The 27079-nt window shown below is 45.1% G+C and overlaps 1 protein-coding gene across 2 annotated transcripts in view; it reads right to left on the bottom strand.

Annotated features, from left to right (window-relative positions):
• Positions 1 to 27079, bottom strand: part of col27a1b (collagen, type XXVII, alpha 1b) — a 605111-nt gene that overhangs the window by 471455 nt on the left and 106577 nt on the right. For both annotated transcript variants that reach the window (XM_078550110.1, XM_078550108.1), the window contains exon 5: positions 18050 to 18103. In XM_078550110.1, coding sequence (XP_078406236.1) covers positions 18050 to 18103 — 54 coding nt within the window. The remainder of the gene's footprint in view (positions 1 to 18049; positions 18104 to 27079) is intronic.

The raw sequence follows: 27079 nt of genomic DNA, 5'->3' as shown, positions 1-27079 counted from the left end.
TCAGACTCAAATGGGAGTAAGAAAACACCACCGCGTAGTAAAGTCACTCAATATGATTCGCCCCTGGATGGCCAATTAGTGGCCAGGTGGCGGACTCACCAACCAATTGCTGGGAGACGGTAGCATAGTGGTAATTTCACTGGACTAGTAACCCAGTCTTGGGGACATGGGTTCAAATCCCTCCATGGTAGCTGGTGGAACTTAGGTTCAATTAATAAATTTAGAACTGAAAGCTAGTTTCAGTAATGGCGACCATGATAACTACCATCAGTTGTTGTAAAAATCTATCTGGTTCACTAATGTCCTTTAGGGAAGGAAATCTGCTGTCCTCACCTGGCCTGGCCTACAGGTGACTCCAGACCCACAGCGATGTGGTTGACTCTTAGCTACCCTCTGAAATGGCCCCGCAAGCCACTCAGTTCAAGGCCAGTTGGCTTGGGCAACAAATGCTGGCCTTGCCAGCAACACCCACATTCCGTTAAATTAAAAAAATAACCAAGGATGGTGGGCGGGCTCTCGAAGCTGGACAACCAGTATTCTAGCTTAAAAACAGCAGCAGGGCTCTATGGTAGGTTTTTAAAGGGCGAGGGTGCTGCAAGATGGAGGCACCCTCCCTCCAAACATTTTCAAAATTTAAGTTAGAAATGGCCTTTGCAACCAGGCCACTAGTGTGGCAGTTGATATGGAGGGTTTTTCATTTTAATTCATTCATGGGATTTGGGCATCACTGGATAGGCCAGCATTTATTGCCCATCCCTAATTCAGAGGGTAGTTAAGAGTCAACCGCATTGCTGTGGGTCTGGAGTCACATGTAGGCCAGTCCAGGTAAGGACAGCAGATTTCCTCCCCGAAAGGACATTAGTGAACCAGATGTGTTTTTACAACAATGGTGTTGTGGCCATCGTTAGACCTTTAATTTCAGATTTCTATTGAATTCAAATTCCACCATCTGCTGCGGCAGGATTCAAACCCAGAGCATTACCCTGGGTCTCTGGATTATTAGTCCAAGCAACAATACCACTACGTCATCACCTCCCCAGCGGTGGGAAAGGTGGTGGGGGTTGAAGCTCTTGGGACAGAAACAGTATTAAATTCAGCCGGAGGTATTTACAATTAGAACTGCATGAGCTGTTAGAAATGGATCCTTTATTATCTCTTCCTAGCAGACTCCCTCTGCTGGTACATGTGCATATGGGAACCTCAAGTGAGCCAGGTGACAAAATGCACAATCCAATTTTCAATACACTAGTGGGGGTGGGGGTTGTGGAGTGGAGAACCCCTCCTTAGGGCGGCATGCAGCTGTTGTTGAACACAGGCAGGCGCCCAGGGGCCTCTAAGCCTGCCCTTAGCGCTGGCGCCTTTGCTGCCAGGAAGCCCCAGGTAGTTAAACTGTTCCTAGCTGCCTTCTGGAACCCAGGGGCTGAGTGAAAAATCCCAGTCGGCCTCCTGCATTTGGCCTTAAATGGCTGCTGATTAGCTTAACTGCTGCCCTCCAGAACCCACCTCCAGGAAAATGGCCTGGGGTTGGGATGGAGCAGAGGAACCGTGACGTTAGGGCCAGTGGCGCTATTTTTAGTGCCCGCCTGTCTCTGCTTGCAGACCCAAAAGCCAGCCCATGATTTTTTTTTCCAGTTTTTATTTGTGTGTCACCTCATAAGAAGTCAACTTCTCAAGCAGGCATTTTAATTGCTACTCCGTCAGATTATTTAAAAAGCAGCATTGCAAGGATTTCAATTCAATGGGAAATATGATCACACAGGATGAAAATGCCCATTTTTGTTTTATTTTGATCCATTTGTGCAGCAGTGTTCAATTTTAATTGAATTTTGTCTAGGTATGCTCACCATACATGGAGTCAGTGATGTAACATTATCAGCCGCTTCCTGTATGGTTTGCAAGCCTGGCCGCTGTTCAAATAGTTTGAACTACATTTGGAAGTTAACAGAATTTAGTGTTACAATCAATTTCCTGAGCACACATAACAGACTCTGAAAAAGATTTGAATTTGTAGACCAAGTGCTGCATCTAGTTTTAAATTCAATTAGTAGAAAACAGTAGGAAGATAAACTATACAACAGTTTAAAAAAAGTCATTGCACAAGCACAAAACACTAAGAACGAAATAATTCATTGAACGGCACAGAAGAATATCAGTGAAAATGATTCCCTCCAGGCGAGAGCTTGGCTCATTATTCACTAAAATAAATCTTGGCACAATTTAAACTTCCAATCAAGGCTGTGACGAACCTCCAAAGTGATTTAGGTTCCAGGAGATGTTTTCTCCTTATGGTTTACTGTTAACTGGAACAAAGTGAGGAAAAATTACTGCGACCAGTTGGGGTAAAAATTTCCAATCTGGTCAAATCCACAATCTGGACTAACTCACCAGAAGTCAATTTTCTCAAAAAGAAAAACATGAGCAGGGTCATTTGAATCTAAACATCCAAATTCTTAAGGTGCTTTAACACAGATCTTTGGAACTCACTAAACTATTGCCATTTATCATGGTTACAGGCCAGAAGCTGGGGTAGATAGTGGTGTAATGTCACTGGACTAGTAGTCCAGCGGCCCAGGCTAAAGCTCTGGGGATGTGGGTTCAAATCCCACCACAGCAGCTGGTGGGATCGGAATTCAATAAATCTGGAATTATAAAGCTAGCGTTTCAGCAATGGTGATCGTGGCAGCTATCATGGATTGTTGTAAAAACCCACCTGGTTCACAAATGCCCCTCTATGGGAACGAAATCTGCTGGCCTATGTATGACTCCAGATCTATATTGCTTAACTGCCCTCTGAAATGGTGGATCAAGCCACTCAAGAGTAATTAGGGATGGGCAACAAGTGCTGGTCTTACCAGTGACACCCACAACCCATGAAAGAATAAAGAAAAAAAAGCAGACCATTGTGCCTGTAAAAGCAACTCGCCGAGGTCCCACTCCCCTGATTTATTTCCTCTATGGCCCTGCATGTTTCCTCTCTTCAGTTGATTTTTTTTTTGAAAGCCACGATTGATTTTGCCTCCACAACACTTCTCAGGCAGCGCATTCCAGATGCTAACCACTCCTGCACGAGAACATTTCCCACGCGTCTGGTTTCATCGGGAGGAGTAACCCTGCTGCCTGCCCCAGGGGATGGGTTGAAGGCCCAGTCATTTTCATTTAAATATAACCAGCAACCCATCAACTAGAAAGGCAGCTCACTGATCAGAGGATTGGGAGGGAGTGTGCCCAGGATGGGCTGAATGGTTTCCCCCGTTGTTGCAAATTTCTACGATTCTACGACGAATTGATGATTCACAGTTTAAAATCATTACGACAAGTAAGCGATGTTTCGTTTTTAGTCAAATAATTAAATATCACCCTGGCCATTTCGCTTCTCTTCCTGAAGTATCTAAAGTTCCACTCAGATTTGGAATGATAAATTGCTGAATCCAATTGCTAATTGCACTGTGACTTTCCTGACAAAATGTTACACATGGTGAACATTTCACTGCCGCGATTTATAAGATGTCATTAGATTGCAGCCTGAAATACCACACATGCCACAGTGGCCAGCTGGTACATTGAGCACCACGTGCACCAGAGAGAAATACGTGCGCAAACGTTCACATCCAATGCATCTGGCCTGAAACCAAGGAACTTAGCCCCTTCCAACTTTTCATTCTCTTCAATATTCATAAAATATATATAGAAAAATAAGACTTGCATTGATTCACAGCCATAGTCCGTCCCAAAGCACCCTACAGCCAATGGAGTGCTTTTGAAGTGGGGTCACTGCGGTGCTGTAGAAATCTCAGCAGCCAATTTGTGCACAGCAAACCCACAAACATAATAACATAACAAACAGATAATCTGTTTTTTGTGGTGGTTATTGAGGGATAAATATTGGCTAGGCCGCCGCAGAGAGCTCCCTGCTCATCTTCAAGGTAATGCCATGGGGTCTTTTTGCACTCACCTGAGGGGGCAGACAGGGCCTCAGTTTAGCATCTCATCCAAAAGATGGCACCTCCAAAAGTTCAGCATTCCCTCAGCGCTGCATTGGAGCGTCAGCTTTGACTTTTGTGTTCAAGTTTTGGAAAAGGTGTTGAATCCGCAGCCTTCAGACTCAGAAGCCAGAGTGCTAGCAACCGAGCCCCAGTTGAGAAAAAAACCCCACAATATACCAAAAGAGCATCTCATTCTAAGAATGCAATTCAAGAAGTACAATATCAGCATCAGCTACGGAAAATAACTAGAGCTTACTTTTTTTTTAAAAGTAAGCCATTTTTTAAATCATACTGCTGAAAAGAGCAGCACCGGGCATACCTAAAAATGAGGTGAAGCTATAACACAGGACTACCCACGTGCCAAACAGCATAAGCAGCAAGTGATAGACGGAGCTAAGTGATCCCACTGCCAACTGATCAGATCTATGCTCTGCAGTCCTGCCACATCCAGTCGTAAATGGTGGTGGACAATTAAACAACTCACTGGAGGAGGAGGCTCCACAAATATCCCCATCCTCAATGATGGAGGTGTCCAGCACATCAGTGCAAAAGATAAGATTGAAGCATTTACTACAATCTTCAGCCAGAAGTGCCGAGTGGATGATCCATCTCAGCCTCCTCTGGAGGTCTCCAGCATCACAGATGCCAGTCTTCAGCCAATTCAATTCACTCCACACGATATCAAGAAATGGCTGAAGGCACTGGATACCGCAAAAGCTATGGGCCCTGACAATATTCCGGCAATAGTACTGAAGACTTGTGCTCCAGAACTTGCCACGCCCCTTGCCAAGCTGTTCCAGTACAGCTACAACACTGGCATCTACCCGGCTATGTGGAAAATTGCCCAGGTATGTCCTGTACACAAAATGCAGGACAAATCCAACCCAGCCATTTACCGCCCCATCATTTTGCTCTTGATCATCAGTAAAGTAATGGAAGGGGTCATCAACAGTGCTATCAAGCAGCACTTACTTTGCAATAACCTGCTCACTGACGCCCAGCTTGGGTTCCGCCAGGGTCACTCAGCTCCTGACCTCATTACAGCCTTTGTTCAAACATGAACAAAAGAGCTAAATTCCCAAGGTGAGGTGAGAATGACTGCCCTTGACATCAAGACAACATTTGAACGAGTGTGGCATTGAGGAGCCCTAGAAAAACTGGAGTCAATGGGAATCAGGGGGAAAACTCTCTACTGGTTGGAGTCATGCCTAGCACAAAGGAAGATGGTTGTGGTTTTTGGAGGTCAGTCATCTCAGCTTCAGGACATCACTGCAGGAGCTCCTCAGGATAGTGTCATTGGCCCAACCCTAAAGGACCTTCCTTCCAACGTAAGGTCAGAAGTGGGGATGTTCGCTGATGATTGCACAATGTTCAGCAGCATTCATGACTCTTCAGATACTGAAGCAGTCAATTTCCAAATGCAGCAAGACCTGCACAATATCCAGGCTTGGACTGGCAAGTGGCAAGTAACATTCGTGCCACACAGGTGCCAGGCAATGACCATCTCCAACAAGGGAGAATCTAACCATCACCCTTTGACGTTCAATGGCATTACCATCACTGAATCCCCCACTATCAACATCCTGGGGGTTACCATTGACCAGGAACTGAACTGGACTAGCCATATAAATACTGTAGCTACAAGAGCAGGTCAGAAGCTAGGAATCCTGCGATGAGTAACTCACCTCCTGACTCTCTAAAGCCTATTCACCATCTACAAGGCACAAGTCAGGAGTGTGATGGAATACTCCCCACTTGCCTGGATGAGTGCAGCTCCCACAACACTCAAGAAGCTTGACACTATCCAGGACAAAGCAGCCCGCTTGATTGGCACCACATCCACAAACATTCATTCTCTCCACCACCAACGCACAGTAGCAGCAGTGTGTACCATCTACAAGATGCACTGCAGGAATTCACCAAGACTCCTTCGACAGCACTTTCTAAAACCACAACCACTATAATCTAGAAGGACAAGGGCAGCAGATAGATGGGAACAGCGCCACCTGGAAGTTCTCCTCCAAGTCACTCACCATCCTGACTTGGAAATATATCGCCGTTCCTTCACTGTCGCTGGATCAAAATCCTGGAACTCCCTCCCTAACAGCACTGTGGGTGTACCTACACCACATGGACTGCAGCGGTTCAAGAAGGCAGCTCACCACCAACTTCTCAAGGGATGGGCAATAAATACTGGCCCAGCCAGCGAAGCCCACATCCCGTGAATGAATGAAAAAATAGGAAAGACATGTTGCTGAAGCTGATTGCTCTGCACTCATCTGGACAAACACAAAAATGTCAAATTTCAAACAATCACATGACTGTTTTATGTATTAAAGGAACCCCATCCACCACCTTAAACATTCATTCCGTCCACCACCGACGCACAGTGGCAGCAGTGTGTACTATCTACAAGATGCATTGCATCAACTCACCAAGGCTCCTTCGAAAGCACCTTCCAAACCCATGACCACTACCATCTAGAAGGACAAAGGCAGCAGATAGATGGGAACACCACCACCTGCAAGTTCTCAATCAAGCCACTCACCACCCTGACTTGGAAATATATCGCCGTTTCTTCACTGTCACTGGGACAAAATCCTGGAACTCCCTCCCTAACAGCACTGTGAATGTACCTACACCACATGGACTGCAGCAGTTCAAGAAGGCAGCTCACCACCACCTTCTCAAGGGCAACTAGGGATGAGCAATAAATGCTAGTCTAGCCAGCGATGCCCACATCGCATCAGCGAATATAAAAAAGAAATCTGTAAGCAAAGCCCTTTCATAGACAGGTCACTAGTCCAGGGGGAGGCAGTGGCACAGTCTCTGGACTAGTACTCCAGATACCCAGGGTAATGCTCTGAGGGCCTAGGATCGAATCCCACCACAGCAGATGATGAATTAAACGTCTAATGATGACCATGAAACCATTGGTTTTTTGTTGTAAAAACCCATCTGGTTCACTAATGCCCTTTAGGAAAGGAAATCTACCATCCTTACCTGGTCTGGCCTACATGTGACTCCAGACCTACAGCAATGTGGCTGACCCTTAGCTGCCCTCTGCAATGGCCTAGCAAGGCAATCACTTTTCAAGGGCAATTAGGGATGGGCAATAAATGCTAACCCAGCCAACGACACCCACATCCCATGAACGAATATTTTTAAAAAGTGAAGATATTTCTCATTCAGAGTTATCAATACCCCTCCAGCAGAACTTGAAAGCAATTGCATTTCTCTGCAGAGGAAAAACATTCGGAGGAACAGGTTTACTGTGAATATTTTACTCTGCAAATCTAACTGTCGCAATCTGAGATCTGTACTTGCTAACAAATCTCAGTCGTGTAAAAGTAACCCAAAGTTCAAATATTGGGATTCTGATTATTAAACATCAGACTAATATATCATTTAGAAATGTCTCCTACAGTTTATACGATTGTTTATGAAGCAATATGGGGTCTCGAACAGAAAAGCACGTTCGAATCCATGACAATTCCCAGAACAAGACTTTCCCCGCCTGGCTGGCAGCTGCTTGTCTAAGATGATATTCCTTGCTGTTTTGCCAAAGACTCTTCATGTAGTTAAGAGGGACAAACCATTTGGCTCCTCGAGTCTGTTTTGCCGTCAGTTAGATCACGACTGAACTGCATCTCAAATCCAATATCCTGTCTTTGATCCATATTTTGTGACCACGTTAAATCAAGTGCAACTTGGCAGCACTCAGAACTCTGAATCACAACTTCCGAGGCAAGTCCTAGTCCAGGGCTTGATTACAGAAATCAAAGTCCACACTCCAGTGCATTACTGAGGGAGTGCTGCACTGTCGACGGTGCCGGCCTTCAGATGAGACATCAGACGGGGGCTCCGACTGATTCTTTGCGTGTGGGCAAAAGATTCCATGGCACCATTTCGAAAAGCAGGGGAGGGAGTTATCCCCAGTATCCTGGCCAATACTGACCCTCAGTCAGCATCACACAAAAAAAGAACAGGTTACCTGGTCATGATCAGATTGCTGCTTATGGGAGTTTGCTGTGCAAACAGACTGATGTGTTTCCTATGTTACAACAGTGGCGACAATTCAAAAATGTTTCATTAGCTGTAAAGTGCTTTGAGACATCCAGTGGTTGCGAAAAGCACTATAGGAATGCAAGTCTGTTAACTCACTGCTATTCTTAAAAGCACCAGAACCTCCTTGTGCAGTCAAGTCCTGATAATAATAATAGGAATTGTGGTAGCAAATCACAGTGCTTCTGACAGTCATATCATTATTGCCTCATGTTTAAAGGAAATCAGTCACCTTAATGCTGAAAGGGATACTCCAGCATGACAATGACAATGTTTATCTGCCATCCAATTTGTCACAGAGCAGGCTTTAATGGGATAATGAGCATACTTCAATCCTCACAAATAATCCCCTGTTCTGAGAAGCGGCTGTGCGGTTTTCTTCGCAACGACAAACGATTAAGTAAGGATGCCTGAGGTTCCGGGTACTCAACTGACTATGTTAGACAAACCTCAACACTGGCCTGGATGAAACAGTCAGAAAGAAACAGTGGGCTCTGCCTTTGGTGTCAATGTTTATATTGTCACAAGGCGCACGTCTGCCTTTAAAGGGGGCTGGCGAAAATAAAAGGATGGGTTTCTGAGCTTCTGGAATCACTGGTATCACGACGTTTATCTTGGAATATACGTGCATAGAAGTTGGGGCTGTTATTTACAGCAATGTTATTACTTTATTCCAAGAGTCTTTTCTTCCTCCCCCAATGGCGCGTTAGTAAGTGAAAACATCAAACAAGCCTGTCAAGAAATTAAAATTATAATTGCCTGCTCACTCAGTTGCTACCTTCTAACACCCTTTTCTTCAGGCCCACTATCATGGCCATAGGTTTGGTCAGTCACTGGCTACCATGGCATATAGATTTAAAATAAACCACTGGAGTTTCTCAACATTTTTCAGATGTTGGAGTGTCAGCTGTGGCTCAGTCGGCAGCACTCTGGCCTTCTGACTCAGAAGGCCGTGGGCTCAAGTTCCATTCCAGAGCACAAGAACAAAAACCAAGGCTGACACCTCAGCGCAGTACTGAGCGAGTGCTGCACTGTTGGAGGTGCTGTCTTTCAGATGAGATGTTAAGCCAAGACCTTGTCTTCCCTCTGAAGTGGACCTAAAAGATCCTGTGGCACTATTTTGACCGAGAGAGCGGAGTTATCCCTGGTGTCCTGATCAATATTTGTCCCTCAATCAACATCGCAAAAACAGGTTGTCTGGTCATTATCAGAGTGCTGTTTGTGGGAGCTTGCTGTGTGCAAATTGGCTGCCGTGTTTCCAGTATTACAATGGTGACTCGTTCCCCTTCCTCAAACATGGGAAAACTTTTGACACATGCAATAAAAAAGCCAAGGCAGACTATAGCTACACTCCTTCCAATTTAACATCAGGTGAGGTTTAAATCATGTCTACCTTTGTACAATATGCTTTTTTAAATAAAAACAGAAAATGCTGGAAAAACTCAGCAGGTCCAGCAGCATCTGTGGAGAGAGAAACAGAGCTAATGGGCAGAACTTTGCCCTAGGTTGGCGGGCGGACCCCACCGGCTTGGCGGCGGGCGGGCAGCCGAACTCTGCCGCCCAAGCGGGCCCCGCCGCCATTTTAAGTGGGCGGGCCAATTAAGGGCCGCCCAGCGGTCTGCCCGACAGGAAGCGCTGTGCACTTCCTGTTCCGGGGGAGAGGGAATCCCCAACTGTCAAAGTGCGCACGAAAGAGCGCACTGCTCCCTGAGACTAAGTGCCGTCTCAGGGAGATCATTGACAGTGCTTCAAAGTGTCAAAATAGAAAAATAAAAAAAATATTAACATGTCCCCCTCATGTGACAATGTCACACGAGATGGGACATGTTAATAAATCTCACATAAAGTTTATTTAAGATTTTAAAAACGGACGTGAAACCTCATCCCGCCGGTGGATGAGGTTTCATGTTTTTTAAGAAGCCCGCTGGGGCTCCTGGCCTGCCCACCAGCCTTAAGGTTGGACGGGCAGGTCCTTTAATTACCTTAATTATCCTGTCAATGGCCTCAATTGGCCATTGACAGGTCGGCGGGCGGACAGCTGATTGCGCTGTGCCCCCCCAGCCTTCCTGAAGATTTAAATGGGGCGGGATGGCTCCGGCGATTCCTCCCGACGTCACCCCGCGTCATTTTCCCCTCGGCGAGCGGGGCCCCACCCCCAAATCGCCGACGGGAAAATTCAGGCCCACGTTTCGAGTCCGTGTGGCCCTTCTTCATAGCTTTTCTTAAATGATGGTTGAAGCATACGACGTACGATTCTGAGATACTCTCCGGTGTCACGGGGGGAGGATCTTCCCCTCGTCGAGCGGGTGGGGCGGGCGCGGGCCCAGCAACGGTCCACTGCCTGCGATCGGGCCCCCGACTGCGATTTCACACTGGCTGGCCGATTAACGGTCAGCCAGCATGAATCACGCGCTGAAACACTCAGCACTGCCTGGGTGGGGGAGGGAGGAGGGCGAGCGTGGAAGTCAGCGTGTGCGTGCGCGGGGGGTGGTGCGCTCAGTGAAAGCTCCCTGAGGGCACCAGAGCTGCCTCAGGGAGCTGAAGATTTCTAACATTTAAAATAAAGATTCTTAAATTAAGGTAAACATAGCCCCCCCCATCTCATGTGGCTCTGTCACACGAGCAGGGACGTGTTAAAAATGAGATTTAACAATTTTACATTATTTTTAATTAACATCGGAAACCTCATCCCGCGCCGTGGATGAGGTTTCCTCAAAAATCCTAAGGCCGCTTGGCCTTTTCGCCCGGCCGCCAGCCGTGAGGTTGGACGGGCAGGGAAAAATACACTTCAAATAATTTATGAATGGACTTAACAGCCCTCTTAACCATCGGCGGGTGTGCTGCCGACTCCTGAGTGCGCACCCGCCGACCGGAATATCGCGCGAGCGCACGATGACGTTGGGACGCTCGCCCGACATCATCATCGCACGCTGTTTCACACTTGCGCGTGTCGGGCACGCGCCTGCCCGCCGAGCTGAAAATCCAGCCCACGATGTCACTGACAAAACCACGCACAGCATACAGGTGGAGCCTACATGAAAAAGGGTAACCCATTTTCACCTGGCCCCCAAAATACAAACATGTAACAATACACTCCATACATTACCTACACTGACGAGAGGCTGTGTTTGCCCATTCAAAGAATGTAGGGAAGGTAGGGAATCTTTCTTCTCCCTTCCCAGTTGTACAAACTAGCCAACTGGCGCAACCAAGATCAGGAGAAAGGAGTTCTTTGTAGAGCAAGCACCCACTGTGATCACCAGGACTCATGAAGGACAAGAACAAACTGGCGTAATTAAATGTTTGAAACTAATACGGCCATTTTTACTCAGAGTCAGTTGGCACCCAAACGGTCAGAATACTACACATGCAAAGCAGCTTTGAAAATTGGTCGGCATTAAACTGGAGTCTGGCCCGTCAAGCAGACATGAAGAGGTGCAAACGTTTTTTTGAAAGGTTTTGCACCAGGTGGAAAGGAACATTTCTACCAGTAGGACAGAAACAAACTGGTGCTTCTCAAAATGCTTCAAATGGAATAAAAATGGGGAATTAGAGAATAACATTCCAATAGCACTGACACAACGGGCAGAATTTTACTGACCCCGGTGGCGGGATGGGATGTCGTCTTGTGGGGTGATGGGTGATGGTGGTTGTGGGGGGGGGGGGGGGGGGGGGGGGTAAGATGGGAGGTGGTTGGGGAGGCAAGGGAGGATGTGTCTGTGTGGCTGGTAAAATAGTGAGGAGAAGGGCGAGTGAGGAATCCTGTCAGGACACATCCCCAATCCCACAGCCAGGGAAATTTCCCAGTGAGCGGGCTGTGAGGCGGAGTATTGCATATTGAAAAGCTCTATTAAGGGCTGCTTGTGTTTTGCCAATGGCTGGTGGCCCACTGCTGTTAGGGGAGGCTGCTAGCTTCATGGAGGCAGACCCCCTGCCCCAACACAGGGACCCATCGTAGCTGAGGGATCCATGGCCCAAAGAGGTGGCGGTGGGGTGGGAGGGGGGGGGGGCGGTACAGGGAAGGCAGCCTCCACAGCCCTAACAACCCCTCCGGAGGAGGTTCCCCTCTGTCCCACAGACTCTACTGCCCTCAGTCCCCTAAATGTTAATCCTTACATACCTCTCCATGGGCAACTCCATTTCAAGGCACCTCTGAGGTTTCCCACCTGCCTCGGCAGTGACTACCTTTCCCCCCATGACGTCACTGAGACTTCAGAGCTGTCGGCCACCGGATTGGACCAGCAACGTCAGTAGCCTGCCTACCATCCTTAATTAGCCAATTAGGAGGCCGGCTGCAGTAAAATCACCATGTCGGTCCTACAGTCAGGACCAACCTTCCCTCCAGATGTTGGGGTCCTGAAACCCATGGTAAAATCCAGCCCAATAAATCAAAACAAACTAACATTTGACTTTCACTGCGAATTCAAAACCAGATATAAATATTACCCATGTGGAAATAAAAATGTTAATTTTAATGCCTTCCCCTTGTATTTGTCTATTTTTCCTGTTTTGTCTGCCAAGTACCCGTTCCTGGATGGGGAAGAGCATGTGATTTATTTCCAGGTTTTTACCAAACCTGGCCTGTAACCAAACACAACTAGCAACCTGCCATATATCAATTTATAATGTTTCCGCCTCCCTGCGCGGAAGTGGATCATTATGAATATGAGGCCTCTGCTGAATTGATGTTTTCTATTCATAGGGGTTTATATGTTAAATTCACAAATGGTTCATTCTAGGCTTTATTTTGCCCTGAAATTACTAAATTGCTATTCGATGCTCATCCTTTGAATTTCCTTTAGCTCAGAAATTCTCTTAGAACAACAGCAGCTGAATTAGGCCACTCTCCCATCCAACATGGCTGATCTACCGATCTCTACTTTGATTATCCTTAATGACTGAACAGCCATAGCTCTCTGGGGTAGAAAATTCCAATGATTCACAATCCTTTGAGTGAAGAAATTTCTTCTCATCTCAGCCCTAAACTGCTGATTCTTCATTCTGAAACTGTGACCCCCCGTGTTCTGGATTCCACAGTCATCTACCCTGTCAAGTACTTTACGAACTTTATCTGTTTTAATGGGATCATCCCTTCTTTCTAAACTCCTTATGATTTTCAGCACCTCTATCAAATCTCCTCTCGAGGGCCTAGGCTACTCTTGCAGGCCTCGTCTACTCTCCTAGGCCTAGTCCACTCTCCTAGGCCTAGTCTACAAAATCACTCCTCACAGGACAATCCCCTCATTCCAGGAACACTGTGTACACTCTTATACAGATCACACTTACTTTCCATATCCACAGGTTGTTGCCGATCCCTATTAATATATAGTGCATCTTGTATCATTGCGACCAATGCTATGGGATTGCGTATATATAAAATAAAAGCAGAAATTGCCATAATGATGAACACCTTTCAATTGGGCATTTCTTATCTACGATTAATCATTTGATGAATAGATGCAAGAGTTCTCTGAATTCATGGATTTTGTGTTGTTACATCAGTTCTTGAGGAGAATGTAGCTGATCTGGGAGGGCTGTTTGCAAATGAGCAAATTCATCTGTGTTGCACTGAGCATTGAAATTAAATGCTTATAAGGCTACATTTTGCACAATATTATAAAATGGGTGACAGAAAATCATAGCTTGGTTGACATCTCACCTGGTTATTATTGCCATTGAAATCCAGTGAACACATTTAACACTGTCGCAGAGTCAGAATGTATTTATCTTTAGTTATACCCTTGCAGTTATTGTGAAACGGAATATATAATGGAGGAGAGTGGAAGACCCAGTTCATGACGCTCTCTATGCCTCCACAATTTTGAAATAAACACAGAAGCCTAAATTTTTCAAGGGTGCACTGGCAGCAAACCTTGTCGCCAATCAGTGCCTGTCAAAAGCGTTCATTCATTAGCACCATTTGTAGATCATGCTGTTCTCCACAACAGACCTAACCAGAGTTTATAGGGCAATGGTGGGCACCTTAATTACATGGGGCAGGTGCCTGTTGACCATGAGGGGAAGGAGGGTATGTTCCAACTCCTCATCTCCATGGAGAACCCATTCATTCCCCATTGACCCCTGTATTAGCAAGTTAATCCCAAGTACTTTTTTTGTGACAATCAGATCTACACCCCCAAACACATGCCAGGGGGCGGGCAAGGCATGGTCTGGTGGAGCACTGCAATACAGTCCACCAAGGGTGTCGTGCATCATTGTCGCTTGCTGCGCGCTTCACACCCTGGCACTGCAACGAGGGGAGGACCTGGCTGAGGAGGAGATGGAGGAGCTGCACGTATCCTCCAATGAGGAGGATGTCGAAGGGGAGGGTGATGATGAGGTCTTCGAAGGCGAAGATGCCGACGATGAGGCCATCGCACTGGCCGGGTGAGGTAGGCGCGCTCGGGAGGCCCTCGCAGCCATATGATTCATGGGGGATGATGACAAGATGCAGTGAGGACAGTCCTGACATCCTCACCTTGCATCTGTGAATGTTTGACTCCTGTGTGGCTGATGGCTGCGCACATACCCTCAGTGCTCAGGCTCATGTCATGGAGACACAGCGAAGACCCTAATAGCTTCTAGGTTCCAGGAGGATGATGATGACGACATGCAGTGAGGACACTCCATAGCTCTTCACATTGTCTCTGTGAATATCTAATTGATTTTCTTCTGACTGCTACACCCTGTCTGTGATGATCTTGGCGGTGTCCTCTGGAGGGCTGAGACCCTGAGAGCCCCGGCCTGCTTTTGGGCTCCTGCTGTGTGGCAGTGGCACCCTCCTGGAGTTGGAGCCGTTGGGGTCACAGGAAGAGGGGATTCGGATGGGCCAGATACTCTCAGACTCACCTGGGTGGATGGCCTCATGGCGTGTATCTGCGGATCCTCCTCCCTATGGGTGCCCGAGGGCCACTTGCTAACTCCTTAAGGAGAAGGGGAAGCTGGAGTGAGATCGAGCTGCCCTGCACCCCGCTCACATTGACACTGTTGGAGGGCAACTATGGTGTTAGCGTTGGAATTCAGCCCGTGCAGCTGTGCAGAACCAATGACCTGGACCAAGGTCTCCATGGCGGCAGCCATCCTACCAATGTTGACCGTGATGTGTTGGCATGCTGGTACTATCATCCCAGACTGAAGGTGGACGGTCTCCTCCATCATGCCCTGCAATCTGATGTGCACCGGACATTCCTTCCTGATATTCCTGAGCTTGCCTTCGCAGCTCCAGCAACTGAGGTATGACCGAGTCTAGAGGCTCCTCATCTGACTCGGACTCAGCAAAGTTCTGGCCTCCAGAAGTCCTCTGAGTGCCGGAAACCTGGGAAGTCCCTGAAGCCGCCTGCTGTGGATCAGACAGTGCGATGTGCTCACCATCGTGACTCTTGAGGCTACTCTAGAACTTGGTCCCACTGAGGTGTGTGTCTCCACGCTGGTGGAGGGTGTGGGTGAGCGCTGTGACGGGACTTCAATTAGGGTGTCACCAGATTCTTCTTCTGAGGTGTCTTTGGGGCTTGAGCTGAGGATCCCCTTAGCTGCTTCCCAGATGTGCCTGCGAAAGCAAGGAGAGATAATTAGGGCATGACAGGGGGCTGAGGAATAGGGGAACTCACACACAACATGGTTGTCTGATGGATGTTGCACTCCTGGATCTTCACTTGATTGAGCACCGCCGACTTCACCGTCGGCACAGGAATGGTCCAGATTGTCACCGGCCAGCTGGATGACTCTATTTTCAAAATCTGTGAGGACCTTGATGTTGGGCATTCCTCCACCAGTCTGCAACCTCTTCCTCTTGTTGTGTGCCAGCTTGTCTTGCATGAAGACAGGTGTAGAGTAGAAGCAAGACGTCCGTCTGGCCAGATGAGAAGGATGCCTGGCATGTGTGGGTGGTGAGTAGTGCCATGGACAGGATGATGACATGATCAGAGGGCAGATGAAGGTGTGTGTGAGAGAGTGAAGCTGATGTCCCATGAACTGGCAGTGAGTCCCTTGAACTGGCATTTGGCACAGTGCCACACAACAGGCTTATGAGAAAAATTATTGCTCATGGAATAAAAGGGACAGTAGCAACGTGGATACAAAATTGGCTGAAAAATAGGAAGCTGACAGTAATGGTCAATGGATATTTTTGGGGCTGGAGGAAGGTTTGTAGTGGCGTTTCCCAGGGGTTGGTATTGGGACCTTTGCTTTTCCTGATATATATTAATGATCTAGATCTTGGTGTGCAGGGGGTAATTTCAAAGTTTGCAGATGATACGAAGCTTGGGAGTGTTGTAACTGCGAGGAGGACAGTGTAGAACTTCAAAAGAACATAGACAAGTTGATGGAGAGGTTAGATAGGTGGCAGATGAAGTTCAATGTGGAGAAGTATGAGGTGATACATTTTGGTAGGAAGAACATGGACAGACAATATAAAATAAGGGGTGAAATTTTGAAGTGGGTGCAGGAGCAGAAAGACCTGGGTGTATATGTGCATAGATCATTGAAGGTGGCAGGACAGGTGGAGAGAGCAGTTAATAAAGCATATAGTGTCCTGGGCTTTATTAATAGGGGCACAGAGTACAAGAGCAAGGAGGTTATGCTGAATTTATATAAGACACTCGTTAGACCTCAGCTGGAGTATTGTGCACAGTTCTGGGCACCACATTACAGGAAGGATGTGAACACACTGGAGAGAGTGCAGAAGAGATTTACAAGAATGGTTCCAGGGATGAGCAACTTCAGCAATGAGGATAGATTGGAGAGGTTGGGACTGTTCTCCTTGGAGAGAAGAAGGCTAAGAGGAGATTTGATAGAGATGTTCAAAATCATGAGGGGGCTGGACAGAGTAGATAGGGAGAAGCTGTTCCTGCTCATAAAAGGATCAAGAACGAGAGGCCACAGATTTAAAATAATTTGCAAAAGAAGCAAATGTGACGTGAGAAAAAGCTTTTTCACACGAGTGGTTCGGGTCTGGAATGCACTGCCTGGAAGTGTGGTGGAGGCAGGTTTAACCGAGGCATTCAAGAGGGCATTAGATGATTATTTGAATAGAAACAAATTGCAGGGCTACGGGGAAAAGGCAGAGCAATGGCACTAGGTCATAATACTCATTTGGAGAGCCGGCGCAGACATGATGGGCCGAATGGCCTCCCTCTGTGCCATTAACATTTTGTGATTCTGTGATTCCGAGTGAGATTCCTGTGGATGCGTGATGGGTTTTTGAGTGCGTGAGTTGAGAGTGATGAGAAGAGTGACTTACCTTGGCAGAATGGAGGTCATTCATCCTCTTCCGGCACTGAGTGGCTGTCCTCTTTTGCAGGGTGTTGGCAGTGACCATCGCTGCCACTGTCACCCGTGCTGGATTTGTCACCTTGCTTGCTGGTCTTCACCCAGAGCGGAGGGGTAGAGGACTTCACGGCGGTCCTCCACTGTGCCCAGTAGGCGCCCAAGGGAGGCGTTGCTAAATTTGGGGAGCGGCATGTTTCCTCCCTTTGGCAACCATGGCTTCGCAGCAGCTTTCGATCCCTCAGAGAGAGCTAGCTCTGTGCAGGGGCGCCCTTTAAATATGGCGCCCAGATTACTGAAGGCCTGAGGTGATGGCGGGGCGGGCGAATCAAAGGCTGCCCCACCAGTGACCCGGCGTGTTTCCCAGGAACGCATTATTCATGAGGCGGGACGCACCGGGATTGGAACAACATGGAGCGAAAACCCGCCACTGCAGCCAATGTGAAACGTCCTTTTTCCCACCCTCTTAACGCACTTTCTGCAAATCTGGGACAATTCTGCCCATTGAGTAAATTTGGAGCTCAGAAACGGAACAATACAGAACAATGTTAATGTTCATTGTAAATCGCTGCTATAGTTTGATTTCTAATCAGAGTGTTAGATGACAAGATGCAGTTCATAAAAATAGGGTTAAGTTAGGAATATTTATAATAAGGAATATATTTGTTATTGGATGTGCAATGATTGCAAAGCATACCATCAGAATTAAGCACAATATTTTTAAATGAAGCACCAACCTTCACACCTGGGGGACCTGGGCGACCTGGGTTTCCATGCGGTCCTTGACGTCCCTATTGAACAAAAACACAGAGAACCAAAGAAATCAGATGGGTATGATTCCTATAGGAATAGCTTGCTGCGTATCAGATAAAACAGATTTCTAATAGTAAGTATATTTGCCAATACAGAGTTCACCTTGTTTCTCACTTCATGAAACATAAGAACACAGGAAATAGCAACGGGAGTGGTCTATTCGCCCCTATGTGCCTGCTATGCCATTCAACGAGATCCTTCATCTCAACTCCACTTTCCCTCACCATCCCCATATCCCTTAATTCCCAAAAAATCGATCAATTTCTGTCTTGAATAAACCCAATGATTGAGCAGCCACAGCTTTCTGGGTTGAAGAATTCCAAAGATTCACAACCTTTAAGTAAAGAAACTTCTCACCTCTGTACTAAATAGACAACCCCTTATTCCGGGGCTGTGACTCCATGTCCCCCAACCAGGTGAAACATTTTCTCTGCATCTGCTCCGAAAAGTCCCTTAAAATTTTATGTTTCAGTTAGATCACCCCTCATTCTCCTAAACTCCAGGAGCAGAATCTTCTGTTCGGCGTGTGAGGGCAGGCCCTGCACGCCAACGCGTAAAATGACATGCGGTGACCTCGTGCGTGCGTCCTGACATCACCGCGCGTCATTCCGACCTGGAGTTCGGCGGGCGCGCACCGGAGTCAGCTGCGCACCTGCCGAACTGTCAAAGGCCTGTTAAGGCCATTAATAAACTAATTAAAGTAATTGTCAGGGCTGCCCGTCCAGCCTTATGGTTGGCGGGGGGGGGGGCAGGTGAAGAGCCCAGGTGGCCTTCGTATTTTTCATGAAACCTCATCCACGGGCGGAAGAGGTTTCATGAAGGTTTTAGTAATTCAACAAAAATTTTCATGAAAATTCATAAACATGTCCCAGCTCATGTGACACTGTCTGAGTAATGAGGAGACATGTCTGAGTAATTTTCTTTTTTCCCTTTTTCAATGTTTCATTATGAAACTAATCTCCTTGAGGCAGCTCCATGCCTCAGGGAGATTTCTGCGCTCTTTCGTGAAAGAGCGCTGGCCCCGACTCTGCCTCCTCCCCCTGCCCGCGCAGGTAGTGCTGAGCTTAACTGGCCCGCCCGTGTAAAATGGCAGCGTGTAGCCGATCGTGGGTGGCAATTGGCTCTGCGTCCGCTCCCAACCAGCCCGCCTGATGAGGAGAAAATTCTCCTCCAGGGAACAAAGGCCTAGTTTACTCAATATCCCCTCCTGGGACAATCCCCTCATCCCAGGAATCAGTCAATTGAATCTTCACTGCACTCTGTCTAGGGCAAGTATATTTCTCCTTAGGTAAGAAGACCAAAACTACGCACAGTATTCCAGGTGTGCCCCCCAGCCCCTTTGCCCTCCCCAAAATATTGTAATTTGAAAAAACCAAATTATTTAATTGGTATCTGTGCAAATATAAAATTGCAGTGTTCCTCTATGCTTTTTTGGCTTTGCCAGGTATAAGTGTGAGTCAATGCAGCATATATACTAGATAAAACAACTGAAACTGAGAGGCTGCATAACATGGTCATGTTTTCAATGAGCTTTTTTTTGTTAGTTAGAAACCTCAAGTTTTTCAGTGTGGTTCAGTATTAAGGCTAAAATGTTAATGTACTAGAGAATGCATTCACTGTGGTGATTGATGGAGTGCATTCCATTGTGTGCACTCAGCAGTGTTCAGCAAATGTTTCAGAACCAACTATTCTCATTAAATCAACTTGCGCAAAGACACATGTTTTTCCATTGCCGCTCTACCCCGGAACCCGTAGACAGATTAAAAATTATTTCAGGACCACCGTCTCACACTACCCCACTCCAAACAATCCACAAAGTCTCAGATTCCGCTGGTACACTGATGAAGTCCATAGTTCCAGCTGGACTTTGACAGACATGTGGTTTCTCCGTGGTCAAGTTTAAGCAACCTTTGAGTCAAACTTGAGACTCATGTCACTTCAGGATGTGTAACATCTGGCTCTGAGGAAGCACGTTATAATGGTAGTGGAATATCTTCTCAAGTTGGTGGTATTCCAGAGAGAGAATTCTTTCCTCTATTCAAGAAAAAAAAATGAAGTTGCTTCCATTTTTCACTGGAACCTGCAACTCATTCTTGATAGCCTTAGTTTAGAAATGTGAAGTGTGATTTTAACTTCCTGCGCTCAACGAGAACGGGATTGTTTGGGGGGAGGGTCAGAGGTGGGTGGGGGGGGGGGCGCGGTGTGGTGGGGAACAGAATCACAGAATTGTTAAGGTGCAGAATGAGGCCATTCAGCCCATCGTGTCTGCACTGGCGGAAGAGGAAGGTTAAAATGTTGTATTGACATACCCAATTCTCGTTGGTCTCAGGCCGCACACAATTTTAGCAGGTGTTTTCCTCCCAGCTAGCAAGGCCCTTCCACCAGGCAGCTTGGGGCCTCGTTTGAATTTATAAGCTCGGTTATGATAATGCCATTCAGACGCCATTTTAAACCGTTGCCATCGCATTCAGCATCTGGTGTCGACCTTATCAGGACCACCAGGCATGGAGAAATTTGATATTCCACAAATATAAAACTAGTCTTTTAGGAATAGAGATATTTTTTTTTTTAAGCAGTTAACTATGAACTTAATTTCTAATTAGAAACCCAGTTACACCTCGTACAACAAAGCGTAACTTTTTCAAGGGCTTTTACGCCTAGGCTAACAGAGTAAAAATGGAAGTTCTCGTCATTTCAGTGATTTCTAATTGTTTGCGGTCTGCAGGAACTTTCAACCGCATGCCCTTCAGAGAATCACTGACATAAACTTCTGGATTTCTGTGTTTAACAGTGCAAAGTTGCAGTCAATTTCAGAGGAGTAATAATGGCGAAATCTGACAGTTTAATCATCCTCCATACTGCAAAATTCAGGCCATCACTTGGGGACCACATCATCCCTCAACCATAATTTGAGAGTTTTAAGGGAACTTACAAAAATGGATTTCTTACCACTGTATGCATTACACCTTCTTCATAACAATTTACACAATGAGGAAATAGACCAGCGACTAAAATACCCGCATTTCGATTGGGCTGTGTAGCTGTGAAATGCAGCCAGGATGCCTCACTTTAGCCACTTTGATAAGGAGTTAAGAAGCATAATCAATATTTTTCTGAACTTTTGCTTGTTAATCTAATTTTGGAGAGATGCTTCTTACGTTTAGAGCACAGTCAAACATTTTCCCCACTCGTTTCTCGCCAATTTCTTTGCCAACTTGAGAGAAACACATAACTCTTGTTTATCTACTTGTGTGTTGTGGGAAAAAAAGAGACAGACTATCAAAGCTTTTCTTCACGCACTCATCAGGAAAGTTTGTAAGAAATAACCAACAATAACGGGGGAGCACCAATGCATATTGTATGAGAAGAGGATGCTGATTGGTTGGCAGGCGGACTCTGATTGGCAGAGGCATTGCCATGGGGAAATCAGCATGCACAACATCCCTGCATCCTTTCTCCTTGTTCTTGGCTTACTTGGGATGAAGAAAAGAGAGATTCCATAATAAAAAGTTTTAAATAGCTTTCAAAAATGGTGTCACCAAAATTCATAATTCTCGCCCAGAATAGAGTGTAAGAAAGAATCCTTTTGATGGACAAATCAATTTCAAAGCACATCTTTACTTAACTGCCTGGTCCTTTAAACGCTTTTGCATTTAACTGGCAGGCCTGCTGGTGTTTAGGAGGCAGCCTCCTCTGCGTAAATGCTACAAAATTCTATTGATGCTGAAATGACATAACTCCCTCTTCAGTTTAATAAGATTATGAGCTCCTGCCACTTGTCTCAAGCTTCAACTGAAACATACACAGCATGTTACATTGGCAGATATCATTCGCTACTTATCTCTGTCCATTTTTCCAATCTATTAGCCTCATTTTGTCTGAATGTGGCAGAGATTAAAATCTATCCCAGTCACTAACAACAAATTACACTGCAGGAGAAATGGGTGCTGATTGGTCGGCAAGGTGACTCTGGTTGGCCGAGGCGTTACCACGGAGAAAGCAAAGAGGAACAATGGGCTCCCTAAGCTCCCGAGTAATTCATAAAAGTTGCAAGGCTTGAACATATTCCTTTTATTTGCAGAGAATGGATTCCTGCATATGAATTTATGTCATTTCTAGCAAATATAAATGAGCCACATTACAAGTTTCACTGATTATCTTAAATTGGTTGTTAGTGTTCTCAGGATTGACCACACAACTGAGCAACATCATGTATGAATTTCAGTGCTAGCGTGATGCCAAATATGTAGGCTTTACATCCCAACAATTGATTGATTGAATCAAACAGCATGTTCCTTCAGTTGTTCATGACAGGCAGTATACAGACTGTACTTGCAAAACACAAAGCAAAATGTCTCCATGTGCTGCAACTGAACTACCCTGGGTGCGCTAAAAGCTACACTTACAACCAATTTGAGATAATCTGTTGTGCTTGGAACATGGCTCATTTATACCTGCTAGAAGCAACATATATTTATGTGCACAGACCCATTCTCTGCAAACTAAAAGGAATATGTTCAAGCCTTGCACCTTTTTTTTTTGAATTATCCAGGAGCCTATAGTTTCCAGTTGCTTTCTCCATGGCCATACCTCTGCCAATCAGAGTCAACTCGCCAACCAATCAGCATCCTTTTCTCTTGTGGTATAAATTGTTGTGATCGTTTGAAATTTGGCATTCTTGTATATGTCCTGATGAGTGTAAAGCAAAAGGCTTCAGCAACATGTCTCCCTTTTCAGCAATATTCAAGCTCTGCACTACCGAGCAACTATTAGTTAGCTGACTGTTACAGGAGACTCTTGTGCATTGGAGTAAGTTCAGATAGGCCAGCTGTATCAAACTGTTGCAGTCAAACTGACAGATGTTCTGGTATTAAAGTGGTTTAATGTATTTTTTTCCCAGTCCAATGTGGAATTACAGGAAAATGAGCCAAAAATGGAATATAACCCAATCGATGTCCGGCCAATTTTCAACAACTAATTGAGATTCACAGTTAGCTGCTTATAATCAGCTGAAATTACTGTTGTCCCTTACTTCTGAGTAGATTCTAGCAATACCTAAATAGTGAGCAATCCTACAACTTACATCTTTTGAAGGGTTGTGATATGGCTAATGGCATCTCAAAGAGGTCGTTAAGAGGAACATTATTAGATACTTCTGGATCCTAAGCCAGAAATTCAATATACAGGCTATTTGAACATTATTTAAGCCAGCTGCGATGTTACAGATAATTTTGAACAGCTCAAATCACGAGTATCAAACTGTAATAAACAATTCAGTTTGAACCAGGCCAGTTCAACTTCATTCAAATCCAGCTGGTGTGAACAACTCAAATCAAATCCAGCTGCCATAAACAACCTGATTTAAGTTGAATTCATGCAAGGGAATATTGCACAGTGTCATAGTTAGTTTCTTGTGAAAGGCCTTCCACACACATGCACTTGCATTCAATCTATATGCAAAATTTTTGATTATTACAGTGTGTGGGTTTATGTTATCAAATAACTTCCCCAAGTTCCCTTCCCCCCTCTGTATAAATAGAGAGGATACAGCACAAATGTTATCCACTTGTTCTATGTTGTCTCCATTTATGGCAGTTAGACAGTTTTTCAATTCCCTGGACAAAAATACAACATTCACCTCGCATGTATTTTTGTTTAAGCTAACACCTTTCTTCAATAGAATTGAACAATTTACTTTGACTGAGCAAACTTGTAGCTAATGGGCCAGGTTTCGCTGTCAACATGGCAGTAATGGTGCTCAGCTTCACTAATGTGCAAATGGTACAGCAAGTTCAGGTGATGAGCAGATGTGCATTTAAATGCAAATATCTTAAAGTTGCTGTCCGAGGTGCCCTATTCAGCCATTAGCTTCACAAAAACTGCATCTCGCTGCCTACCTCACCATTGAAATGCATTAAATTCCATGAAGTTGCTATATTAACATGGTAGATACTATCTGAACTTGCCACCTAAAATAAGCCTTGTCCTTTCAACAAATTGTTTAATGATGCAATAAGTGTTAGTTACAACCAACCTACCTCTCTGGCACTGAAAATTAACTATTATAAGTGTGGAACCTCATTCCTTCAGATATTAATTGTTGAAAGTTTTAAAAATGTAAAATTTAGCTTTTTTCTAACTTTTCCACTCTGTCTCTTTTTTCCCTCTCTTAATCTAATGTTTTTTTCCTTCTCTTTATTTCTCTTTCAGTACCCCATTTAACACTGAATTTGCCTGCTCTAATTTACACTTCCTTCTGAGTTCCTGCACTGCATATTTCACAATCCTTCTATTGGATTGGTTAAAGAGATACACAGTTGTTTGCTCTGTTCATGGGCCCCAGCTGCTGTTTCCTTCACTGTGCCCACTTTCAGAGACTTGCCAGGCAAAATATTTGAAAACCTAAAAATGCACAGGCAAGTCCTACTAACAGCAGATGTCCAATAGATGTCTTGTCACAGCAAAATGAAGAGGGGAATTCCTAGTTATAGATGCACAAATGTAAGTCAGATGGAACTGGACTTAGGGAAAAGGATAGTGACAGACTTCAAGGGGATATAGACAGGTGAGTGGAATGGGTGGACATGTGGCAGATGAAACTTAATGCAGTGAGGTGGTACATTTTGTTAGAAAGAATGCCCAGAAAGGCAATGCTATAGAAAGGATACAATTCCAAAGTTGGTGCAGGAACAGAGGAACCTGGATATATAGGTGCATAAATCATTGTAGGTGACAGGGCAAGTTGAGAAAGCGGTCAACAAGACATACGGGATCCAGGTTTTATAAATAGAGGTATGGAGTACAAGAGCAAGGAAGTCATAGAGTCATAGAGGTCTGCAGCACAGAAAAAGGCCCTTCGGCCCATCGAGTCTGCGCCGGTCAAACAAGTGCCTAACTATTCTAATCCCATTTTCCAGCACAAGGCCCATAGCCTTGTATGCCATGGCATTGCAAGTGCACATCCAAATATTTCTTAAATGTTATGAGGGTTTCTGCCTCTATCACCCTTTCAGGCAGTGAGTTCCAGATTCCCACTACCCTCTGGGTGAAAAGATTCTTCCTCACATCCCCTCTAAACCTCCTGCCCCTTACCTTAAATCTATGCCCCCTTATTGATCTCTCCACCAAGGGGAAAACTTCCTTCCTGTCTACCCTATCTACGCCCCTCATAATTTTATACACCTCAATCATGTCCCCCCTCAACCTCTGCTATGGTCTGGTAAACCTTTATAAAACACTGGTTTGGCCTCAAGTGGAGTATCGTGTGCAATTCTAAGCACCACACTTTAAGAATGATCTGGAGGCATTAGAGAGGGTGCAGAAAAAATTTACAAGAATGGTTTCAGGGATGACAGAGTTCAGTTACAGGGAAAGATTGGCAAAGCTTGAGCTGTTCTCCTTAGAGAAGTAAAGGTTGAGGGGAGATTCAAAATAGAGTAGGGGTGTTCTCCCCAGTATCCTGGCCAACATTTATCTCTCAATCAACATTACAAAATGTCAGATTATCTTGTCATTATCACACTGGGGTTTAGGGAAGCATGTAGCTGAAGTTTTTCATCTTGTACTCATCAGGATAAACACAAGAATGTTGAATTTCAAATGAGCACAACAATTTATACTACTGGAGAAAAAGTTGCTGATTGGTTAGCAAGTCAGTCAGCTGCTGTGTTTCTCACATTACAACAGTGACTGCATTTCAAAAGCATTTTGTTGATTGTAAAGCGCTTTGGAATGTCCCGTGCTGGTGAAAGGTCCTATATAAATGCAAGTATTTTTTCTTTCCTCATACTATGCAACATCTTAGTGAACCTACACTATGCTCCAACATCCTTTCTGTTGTGTAGAGTACAAAGCTGTACACAATACTACAACCGTGGTCTTCCACAGGTTTTCTATTTATAGGCTCATCATTAAACCTTGACTTTGACGTTCTAAAGTAAATCAAATCAAATGATTTGGTCTGGTCATTCATACAGTGCCAGTGGTTTTGAGCCACTGTTGGAAATTTCAAGCCAAGAATTATTGCTGGTTTAAACAATCAGCAAACATAGATCCTTTTGGCAACTTGGATTATAGGAGGATCCAACATTGTCACCGCTCTTTAAAGCAGATGACTTATAGTCGAAGACCTGCAGTAGCTCCTTTGATCCCAAACTAAATGGGTGGTATGTATATCATGAACCAGTTTCCAGACCAGAACAAAAGGGTGGTTTAAGAATGGTAGCATTTTGGGTAACGAGAACTTATAGGATTTGAGACATTGCTTGCGCATTATAAATTAGATTTTTTTTTACTTCCATGTGGAAAAGTATTGGCTGTCCATCATTCCTGTTGCCTAAAAGCTGTAAATGAATTTGATTCATGTTCGTGCATACAATCTGCTTCCAATTAGGCTGTTCTAAATTATTTGATTTTACTCAGATTTATGTGAATAATTTGAATCAGGTTAGTATAAACAAATGGAATTCTAATTAGGTTTTTATAGGTAAGGTTGCTGAGGGAAGACTACAAATTTAGGAATAAAATCCCAAAGTAAGTACAATTGATCATAATTTGGTACAACTGATTATAACGTTACTTTTTCCCAGAAAAATGTCGAAAGAGACAGCCACCTGGTCATTCACTGGACAGATGGGCATTTTTTCTTCCGGTCAAATGCTGCCACTGAACTGAGTGAGTTATTCCATAGTAATGGCATTCCTCCAGAAGCACTGGGTATTCCTTCAGCTCGACTGTGATATTTTCTATAGTTATGTTTAAAACTATAGAATTTTGAGCGAAGTGTTACGATCCCCGTGGAGGGGCTGTAGACCAGAATAACTAAATTTGCTAAATTAAGTCCAAATGAAGAAATTATACCAGCAAGATTCCACTTTTTGTAACTTATACTTTAACATGAATCAGAACCAACACAAATTACCCATGAATTAACAGGCAAATGTTCGCTGATACAA

This window comes from Cetorhinus maximus, chromosome 10, assembly GCF_964194155.1.
Source record: "Cetorhinus maximus chromosome 10, sCetMax3.hap1.1, whole genome shotgun sequence".
NCBI classification, from domain to species: Eukaryota; Metazoa; Chordata; class Chondrichthyes; order Lamniformes; family Cetorhinidae; genus Cetorhinus; species Cetorhinus maximus.
The sequence above is the reverse complement of the archived record's forward strand: the minus strand, read 5'-3'. Positions and strand labels throughout refer to the sequence as shown.